General features: G+C 46.2%; 1 protein-coding gene across 1 annotated transcript; it reads right to left on the bottom strand.

Annotated features, from left to right (window-relative positions):
- Positions 1-370: 370 nt before the first annotated feature.
- On the bottom strand, positions 371-8084 carry GOT1 (glutamic-oxaloacetic transaminase 1). The gene is made up of 9 exons (XM_072130771.1): positions 7881-8084; positions 6245-6426; positions 4958-5081; positions 4752-4864; positions 3930-4034; positions 3194-3344; positions 2685-2850; positions 2053-2195; positions 371-1148 (listed from the first exon to the last, which is right to left on the bottom strand). The coding sequence occupies exons 1-9, from the start codon at positions 7999-8001 to the stop codon at positions 1009-1011; spliced, it is 1245 nt and encodes a 414-aa protein (XP_071986872.1). The 5' UTR covers positions 8002-8084; the 3' UTR covers positions 371-1008.
- Between the last annotated feature and the right edge of the window lie 2124 nt (positions 8085-10208).

Here is a 10208-nt window from a genome sequence, read left to right as displayed (position 1 = left end):
TCTACTTTCCATTGTAACCGACACGGAATGTGAACAGAATGGTTTCCAGTTTTCTTCAATGTACAGAAGATCACCTTCTGTTACATTAGCGGAAAAAAATGTAAAAAAACGCAAACTGCCAATCAATTTTTCCTGCTGTTTGATAATGTAAGGAGACACGTAACCTGCCCTATGCAAGTGTGAACTGAGCCCTACCTGTACCCTAAGGCACCACCACACACACAAGACTTGGGGATGTGGCCCATTCCGCTTTGTTATTTACATTATCACTTATCTTGGCGTTTGTCATCTCAGAATGTAAAGATACACTAAGAAACATTAGCTGAATCTACATATTATCCTCTAGGTTTTAGAAAAATGAGTCACAAGCCGCCATAGAAATGGGATTTATTGCATCAGTTGTTTCCAGATTCAGTTTTCCGGCAATGCTTATACTTTCTCAGTGTTGCACAGTGTTACAGGACACATAAGGCTACAGGAACAGGCACAAGGTCACGTATCCCTCACCCCAGGAGCATCTTCAGAGCGGAGTCTATAGGAGAACACGATACGGATCTACGCACTAGGATCAACACGTGCACCGGTCTGCAAGGAGGGCGGACGTGAGCTCCTGCGTCTTTGGAAGGATTGGGCTCCGTCTATAAAGTGGCTTCGTGTATCCCTACTGCATGCAAGACAATCTATATTGTATATATATTGCTGCTATGACTGACGGTCTACACCACAGACTTCTCCCAGCATGCTCTAGTGCAAAAAAATGCAGAATGTGGTTAAATGCCCAAATTTTAGACAGGAAATCTCTACCCAAATGCTTCCCGTTTGGTTTGAACAATGCACAAGTATAGGATGTGCTCAGCGTTCGCTGACATTGTATATCATATGTAACACGTTTCTCCCTGCATTTCTTTGTTCAAATTAAAGCCATGGGAAAAAAAAAACACACACATGAAGGTCCTGACGCTACACACAATACTAATAACGGCTATTGATGCAGTTTTGGGCGTCCGTTTACTGGATCTTGGTGACGGCTTCGTAGATAGACTGCGCTACGTAGTCCAGGTTCTTTGTGGTCAGTCCGCACATGTTGATGCGTCCGCTCGCCATCAGGTAGATGTGCTTCTCTTTGATCAGGTACTCAACTTGCTTTGCTAAAAGACAAAGATTTATGATCATCGGGTACAAAACAGAACCACGAATCAAAGTATTAGTGTCTGCACACAGCCCTCGTGTAATCCAGTCATCTGCAAGGGTCATCCCTTTAACAATTGGGAAGGGGCAAGGTAAAATTGCACTGGGGAACACCCCATCAATGCTATAAGTATTGGGCTATACCCAGTCTACATAACATCACTTATGTACAGACACTAGTAAGGCCTCAGAATGTGGATTCTCAGTTTCCAAGGCCCTTGTCCGATGAGCGGATTACTCAAACCACAAAACCCAGAGCAGGTCCAATTCCTTCCCGTTTCTACAATTTTGGGTTGTGTAAGTGGACCTTGTGTATCAACGACACATGGGCCACATACAACAAGCCAAGGATCCATTGTCTGGGCGCATTAAAATACAATATGTATCAGTCAAGCGATTTTCTCATTCCTAGCATTGGGGGACACATCAGTATGGGGCATCTAAAAGCTTAAAGGGGTTGACCACTACTATAAAACTTTATGAGGGTATGTACAAGACCCCAATAGGCTCACCCATAAAGTCTGTGTGAAGCCCCAGCAGGTAGCAGGACTCCCTGTGCCGTGTCCTGCTGCTTTCCGGTGGATGGAGAGGTCTGTGTAGGCACTACTGTATATGCAAAGCTCCTCCATCTGACGGAAAAAAGCAGGACACAGGGAGTCACGTGACCCGTCCACCCCAGAGGCTTAACCATGTATAGTACTATACGGGTGACCCTAGTAGTGGCCATTGGCCTCCTGCCTGGGAAAGGTGTAGCCGGCAATTGTTACAGCTCATGTCCACCTCCCAGTGTCATGTGCTACACCCCCGGTGCGGTGTCCCTTCTATGATCAGCGCTGTCCATCTATAATATGTACAGACACTTACGATTGAGGCCGGTGAAGCTGAACATTCCTATCTGTTCCACAATGTGCTTCCAAGTCCCGGGTGTTTTAAGAGCCTCCAGTCTGGATTTCAGTTCTGCTCTCATTAAGAGAACCCGATCCGCCATCGTCTTAACATTGTCCCTCCTAAGTGGTCAGAGAAAAACCATTTATAAATTCATACAAAATACACAATCACAGCTCTGCTCCTGCACCTCGCGTCTCCATCCACCCTCCCATATAGATACCGCTCTATAAAAATCATAAAAATAGATACATCTATAATTATACAGGCGGTCCCCTACTTAAGGACACCCGACTTACAGACAACCCATAGTTACAGACGGACCCCTCTTCCCATTGTGACCTCTGGTGAAGCTCTCTGGATGTTACTATAGTCCCAGACTGCAATGATCAGCTGTAAGGTGTCTGTAATGAAGCTTTATGGATAATCCTTGGTCCAATTATTGCAAAAATTTTGAAACTACAATTGTCACTGGGACAAAAGAATTATAAAATATACAGTTTCGACTTACATACAAATTCAACTTAAGAACAAACCTCCAGACCCTATCTTGTATGTAACCCGGGGACTGCCTGTATATTTTAGGATTTTTGGTAAAATTTTCTTCTTACCATTCGTCAAAAAGTTCCGGGGTGGTGAGAGTGGTGGCGACTATCCGTGCGCCTTGTGAGGGAGGGTTTGACCAGGTTGTACGCACAATCTTTTCCATCTGGGAGAGGACGCGGCTGACGTTGTCACTGTCTTTGCCAACAACAGTCAAGTTACCGACTCTCTCATCTAGTGGGGGAGACACAATGGTCAGTATTGTGATATATTCCAAATGTACTGAGGTCCCACCCGCGGTCGTCTGTCCAGGGATCTGCTGTCGGTGTGAGACACACAGCAGTTATATGGGTGCAAGACCTAAAGGTGGCAGATGCCGGGGGTGACTGGTCTCATTATGTGAACATGTTCCATCTGTCAAGTGAAGGGCGAGATGGGATTGGATGGGATCACAATGGATCCGCTCACCCCCAGATGTGATCTGGCCCCTGGGACCTCTCTCCCATGATCCCATTAATATTTAATATATTAAACTAGAGATCTCCAGTGACCACGTGCAGGCAGATCCACTACTCACTGTATAAACCAAAGTTCTTGGAGAAGGACTGAGCACAGAACAGCTCAAATCCCTGAGCCACAAAGTAACGTACGGCCCACGCGTCCTTGTCTAGGTTTCCAGAGGCGAATCCTTGATAGGCAGAATCAAAGAACGGGAAGAGGAAACGTCTCTGAAAAAAAGCAAGAAGAGGACAAGCTCAGACGCGTGGATGTCACATCAGCATCAGCTCAGGGACTCATCTCCTCATCTCATATCTTGGTTTTAGCAAATATTTGCATTTCCTGTAAATTCTGGAGCAGAATTTTTTTTTTAAGGAACGTTGTTGTTCTGCTCCTCGGTTATTCCTCCTGGAAATGTACGAATAAACTGGTAAATCTATTGTTTCCATTCCCTATAACAAGGGTGTGTTCCCCATACTAGATCACTGTCCAATCAGTTTCAAAACTGCCCATGTGAATGTAGCCTTAGATTCCTTTGCAAACGGACATGTGCACGTCCAGGCCGCAACCCAGGAGAGCACGGAGCCGGGTGCAGGATAGCGGAGAGCGAGTGCTCTTCACCCATCTTCTCCATAGAAAGCCAAGAGGCTGCCGCCGTAAAACTGCTAAATATAAGACATTTACAATATTGTGATTGGCGGCCGCCTGGCTTGGTCACGGTGCAGTGCGTTACAGTGACCGGGTGCCATAGATCACGAAGCCAAGGAAGACGGATCCAACAGACAGGAACCAGTATATGTATTGGAGGCTCTTACCTTCATGACGTCAGCGATCTGCTTCCACTCGTCCTGTGTGGGATCTGTTCCAGTGGGATTGTGTGCACAGGCATGGAGAACAAAGATGGAGTGCTCCGGAGCGTTCTACAAGGAAAACGGATGACGTTGTCTCACATGGTGACTGCCCGACTTACAACACCATAACCTTCTAATCATCTTATCCACTTAAATACATTGGTAAGGGCTGAATGGTAGACTTAAAGGGCATCTACCACCAGGATGAAAGACTTCATGCTAATGAACCTGAAGGGCTCCAGACTCCATTAACACCTGTGGAGCCTGGAGCCCTTCAGACTCATTAGCATACAGTCTTTCATCCTGGTGGTAGATGCCCTTTAAAGGGGTTGTCTAGAAGTTGTAAAACATGGCTCCTTAATTCCAAAAACCCCTGACCTTGGTTTGTGCTGAAATAACAACTGCCTGGTCCTTATGGGCAATGCCATTGGAATAATACTGCAAGCCCCTATTTATCACCATAATGGGGGTCCAAAGTACCTGATCTGCATAAAGAGCGGGGACAAACATGCACGGTGCTGATCCATTTTCTGGAATGAAGCGACAATGTGCACGCTGCTCTATTCAACTTCACACCCGATGGTGATTTTTCATCTATCCTTGTTTTTTTGGTGAAAGTCATTTATTGATGAAAGTCCTAACCTCGAACTCCTGTTCTACTGACACAGAAGGTTCTATAGGAGCATTAGAAACCCAAACACTTTGACCATTGGAGAAAAGCAGTGAAAAAAAAACAATCTGAAAATCAACATCTTTCACCAAAATCTATCAGGCCTGCTCAGTCACCTCCAAATCTTCCAGGAAGCCCTTCCGATCGAGCCCGCGGTTAGCAGCGTCCCAGTAACAGTAACTTCTGATGTCCTTGAAGCCGGCGTCAATAAATACAGCGTTGTGGTTCTCTGGACAATTTTATGATAGAGAAAAGAAATATCAGGGAATCCGTAAAAATCTAATATCTGCCGGTAAATACAGATGTGAAGAGATGACCTCACCCCAGGAAGGAGCAGAGATGTAGATGGGGGTCGCCGTGTTATTGTTCCCATTGTACCAGCGCCTTAGAAACTCCGCTCCAATCCGCAGCGCCCCGGTACCACCCAGTGACTGGACGCCACCGACCTACAAACAGGAACAACATTATAATTACTGCACAGATGGTGATTATTATTAGACACAAACAGGAAGAAGATATTTAGCCTGGAGCCAGAGCCCTGGTCAGGGCGTCCACAGAGGTTAAATTGTAGGTACCAAAAATTCTTACTGGACCCAGTGACAATATAAGGTCCAGAAAATCCGCTGAACCCGCACCAGAATCCGCTGCAAAGTACAAACCTTCTAAATTCTAAACCTGCAGTGGAAATCCCATTAGTGTATAGGTATTAGATATAGATATATCATCCACTGCACTGCTAATGTACCGCGCAGATCTTCAGCATTTGTGTGTGTAAGGCTACCTTAAAGGGGTTTACCACAAGACATTTAAAGGGAACCCGTCATCAGTCATACCAAGAGCTGTGCCTTATAGCTCACCGCCTCATCTACTCACACTCCTCTCCCGCCCCCTACACAGCGACGTCATCCTCTTCTTCTGCCGAGGTCTTACGCATGCGCAGTCCCCAGCCGGCTTCATAGGCGCCAAGACAGGGGGCTCAGGACAAGGGTTGGTCTGGTGCAGAACTCCTGCTGCTTCCATAACTCCTAGGAAAATATCTTATAGCTACCTTGTAAGGCAGCTCCCTTGACATCAAGCATGACCTTCAGGAAGCCTAATGACATGATTTGGGATTAAAACCAAACCAGTTCATCTATTCCAGATATATAAATTATAAACACGGGTTCCTTCTGGAATAGTTATACCGGGTTTGGTTTTGATCGCACATCTTGTCATTAGGCCTCCTGAAGGTCATGCTTGATATCAAGGGAGCTGCCTTACAAGGTATCCCATTCTGGAAAACTTATTTGCATAATTTCCCAGAATCCCCCTAGTGCAGTGTCCCTGGCTATAAGCCTCCACGCGCCTACATGGCAGCCTTAATTGGCAAAATCTCCTTATGGAGAATTCTTACATCCCGATCCATAACTCCTACTCACTTCTAAGGGCATTAGCGCTTTCCATAATATTATCCATCTGACTGCCGGCGAGGACTAGTGAGAGTGAACCCTGGGACAGGATGTGACAGATCTGTCATTAGTGTCTTTCATGGATAAACCCCTTTAACAACTAGACGTATTTTGACCATAAAGTAACGTAGAAGTAACTCCTATCCATGTGATATAGATACCCGATCCTCCTTGAAGGCTGGACTGTCATCACCCAGGGCGATCCTGGAGGCGCTGGCACGGAATTCGGGCAGTCCGAGGATGGGCAGGTACTCGTGGTTTAAGGTGTTGTCACTGGCGATCTTCTGCTCCACCTTCTTCACCACCGGCAGGACCCAGGGCTGGGAGTCATCCGTGCGATAGGCTGCGGAGGTACAAGCACCAAACAGTTACATGGGAATATTCTAACATTCCACGGATTTACCAAAAAACAAGTTGTTATTAAGATGCCGGATGATCAAAGATCGACTTTATTACATGTTCCAATCCAAAGTACACGGGAGCACGGCACAACACGACCTTGAGGAGTATTACACAACCACCAGCACAGCACAGGATGACTGCTCCCTATGACGCTGGGATCAGGCTATAGGGTCCAGTGGGTTCCCTTGGGACGATTAGAAATGGGAATTCGAAGCCTTTGGATTGGTAGAAAAGCTTACACCAATACACAGAATAAACTGTTCTGGTTTTGGTCACCGCACATGGATTGTATTTGCTTTGAAGGAAATCTACCACCAGGATGAAGTGTTGTAAACCAAGAACTGACATACTGGTGTGTGTTCCCTCTGACAGGATCTGCTTTTATTTTAGCTTCTTATTTCCTGTTTGTTACCAAAACAGAAATGTAAAATTATGCAAATGAGCCTGAGAGGCTCCTTGCTACGTACGTGTCAATGGAGCTGGAGCCCTTCATGCTCATTAGCATAATTTTTAAAGCCTTTTTCTCTTGAAAACAGTGGTTTTGGAAGTTTAAAGAAGAGCAGATCCTACCAGAGGGGACACACACCATGTCAGTGCTGGGTTTACAATCTTTCATCCTGGTGATAGATTTCCTTTAAACTCATTTGCTTTAAAGCTGCACATCATGGCGGCTTCATCCTGCCGTGTACACGGGGAGTGAGAAATCCCAGGAAGCAATTTATGGGGGTATTAGATGTCATTTACTCTTCTATCTCTGAAATAAAAGGTAGTCCTGGGGCTTCTGACTACCCTTGTCCGGTGTCCCAAAAAGACTCAGGGAGTGTTCACATGTGGCGATAACAAATGCGTTTTGAAACGCAATACAAAAGCCGCAGAGAGGAGCAGGCGAGTGACACAGGGTGACACAGGGTGATGAGAGCTCGTGCTCACTGCACCGGTTGTGTAAGATCTGCATAATCTGTGGAGCAGGTGCCTGTAGACATCTTATCTCTCGTCCTCGCCGGACCCTTCCATCCAGGACAAGACTCTGCCAGATCAGCACACCCACCGCACCCTGTCCCGGACACAGAACCAGCACTGAGCCCTGCGGGGAGGGGCGCCGGTGTCCCTGCTCGTCCCCAAATCAGGAGAATGTACAGCCCCTCATATAACTGTAGGGGGCGATATATGTGGGTATAAGGGATGGGTCACTTTGTCAGCACTCTGACCCTGCAATGCTCCCTGCATCAGCAGCAGGTAGTGAAAAAAATGGACGTCCCCTTCAAATATTAATTTGAAGATCAACCCTTTAAAATAAACTCTTTCTTAGAGATAGGGATGCCCTTTAAGTGCCTGCACTGGCTAGAGGACTACAGGTCCCAGGATGCCCGGCTCCGCCCCCCGGGCCTCGCTCACCTCCCACTCCCAGGTTGACCTTGCGGGGGTCGCCGTCTGCACGGAAATCCGCCGTCAGCTTAAAGACGGCGACAGGAGGAGCCTGAGGGACAGAGGCGAAGATGGAGGAGGAAGAGGCCATCGCGTCCGGTCACCGGGAGCCACAACACTGCGGCGATCACCTTCACCTTCACCGGCTAAATACCAGGGGCGGGGACACGGCGCGGCCAATCAGAGCGCCAGCAGCTGACGACGCCTGTCACACTACGTCACCGCCCGCACGACCAATCACAGAGCGGATTGTAAAGGCTGCACAGAGACGAGCTGCTATTGGATGACTAGACGGAGTAGCATATTGGAGCTGCGGTATCCAATAGCAATGTGTAATCATCAGACCTTTGGTCGTTAGTAGCCGCAGGACTGTGATATACAGATTTATATTCCGGTCTAGAACACTTAGCTCTGTACATTCACCTGCTCCAGAGTCCATTTGCTGTTGTACTCTGCTACAGCTTGTACTCATGGCAGAGAGGCTGTGGAGTGCCTCATTGGAAAGAATACAGAGCACAGCAGTGTGAGGACACACCCCCAATACACTTAGAGAAGCTACAATCCTGAAATGTAAATCCACATTTCACAGTCCTGCTGCTACTAACAACACATAAAAAGGTATAATTACACATCTCTCCATGGGCAATACATAACACTGGCTGCAGAGAGCACAGAGCACAGCAGTGTGAGGTCAAGCCCCCACTGTACTTAGAGAAGCTACAATCCTGAAATATAAATACACATTTCACAGTCCTACTGCTACTAACAGCATACACAAAGGTCGATTACACATCTCTCCAGGGAGAATACCTAATACAGGCTGTAGAGAGCGCAGCAGTGTGAGGACACCCCCAGTGCATTTGGAGAAGCTACAGTCCTGGACTATAAATCTGTATTCCACAGTCCTGCTGCTACTAATAGCATACACAAATGTATAATTACACAGTTTTCCAGGGACAATACTGAACACTGGCTGCATTTTTGTAGTGTCAAAACACATGCGCGGCTCCCGCGTGTCATCCGTATTTTTCATGTTCCTATAGTCTTCTATGGGAAGGTTCGGCTCTGAGTTTTCTGCAGCCTCCACCTGTCCGTGTGACATCGGATTGCGCAGGGGGCGTGGCCTCAGACCACCTGCACATGACACCTGTCAAAATTAGTATCAGTTTGTCTTCCTTCTTGGATCCTTCAAATGATCTGTCATTATTTTTTAATTGTTCTGTTTAAAGGGCATCTACCACTAGGATGAAGGGCTGTATGCAAATGAGCCTGAGGGGCTCCAAGCTCTATAAACACCTATAAAACCTGGAGCCCCTCAGGCTTATATTCATACAGTCCTTCATCCTGGTGGTAGATGTCCTTTAAAGAACAGATTTTTACAGTCATTAATTGATGTATCTTAGCAACAAAATAGCATTAGAATAGAAGTCATATCATGGCAAGTGACGAGTGGGGGGGGAGTGATCCTGCACAGTGTAACAGCCTGTGAAGCTACATTACACAGGACCTTTGGTAACGCCCTGCAGAGCTTCTGACTCATTAGCATAATTTTAAAAGACAAATATGCATCTAAGATTTGCTTAAGTTAAGCAAATTACCCTGGGTCGCTGGGGAACCGCTTATTTTAATGTATGCAACCCCCCCCCCCCCCTCCATAGCGCTAGTGGTCCTGTCCTGTCCTCTCCCACCTAGATGATGGATGAAACCACTGGTGCTGGGGGGGGGGGGGTGTAGCTGGTTCCAAGACCACTGCTGCACAGGGGGAAATCCTATCAGAATCTTGTATCAGCAGGGTCACACATTCCCACCTAGAGACTGACAATATCTGAAATCTAAGACTAAAGAGACGTAAAAAGAAATGTTATGTTGAATGTGTTTTACGTTGCAAAACAAAAAAAGAGAAAACTTTTTCAGAAATAAAAGTAAATTTAAAAAGAAACTCCCTTTATTTTATGAATTAAAAGTCTAATATTTTGATAAAAGCAGCCGATGAATAATAATAATAATAATAATAATAATAAATTGTGGACCTGTAAGAACATTCTGGACATTGAAAGCTAAAACAACCCAGGTATTGAGGGGTTAAGCTCAGGCTAGTGTCATGTGAGTATCAAATGGGACATTAAACATCCTATTGTATTGTTCCCTGTTATCAGCCAGTTCAGGTTGTTTGGGGGTCATTGCTGTGGGATTCCCCCTAATAATAATCTTTATTTATATAGCGCCATCATATTCCGTAGCGCTGTACAGATCCGGAAGTCCCTACAAATATCTTCCCCCATAGACTCTCAGTCCTGA

This window comes from Engystomops pustulosus, chromosome 11 (genome assembly GCF_040894005.1).
Source record: "Engystomops pustulosus chromosome 11, aEngPut4.maternal, whole genome shotgun sequence".
NCBI classification, from domain to species: Eukaryota; Metazoa; Chordata; class Amphibia; order Anura; family Leptodactylidae; genus Engystomops; species Engystomops pustulosus.
This window is presented reverse-complemented; position numbering and strand designations above follow the sequence as displayed.

What these genes read in the sequence shown, in the direction of transcription:
- GOT1 (XM_072130771.1), bottom strand. Translation starts at nt 8,001, where the DNA reads ATGGCCTCTTCCTCCTCCATCTTCGCCTCTGTCCCTCAGGCTCCTCCT. An exon ending in CATCTCTGCTCCTTCCTGGG is followed by an intron (nt 4,865 to 4,957) that starts GTGAGGTCATCT and finishes AAAATTGTCCAG; the next exon opens with AGAACCACAACGCTGTATTT. An exon ending in CCGGAACTTTTTGACGAATG is followed by an intron (nt 2,196 to 2,684) that starts GTAAGAAGAAAA and finishes CTGACCACTTAG; the next exon opens with GAGGGACAATGTTAAGACGA.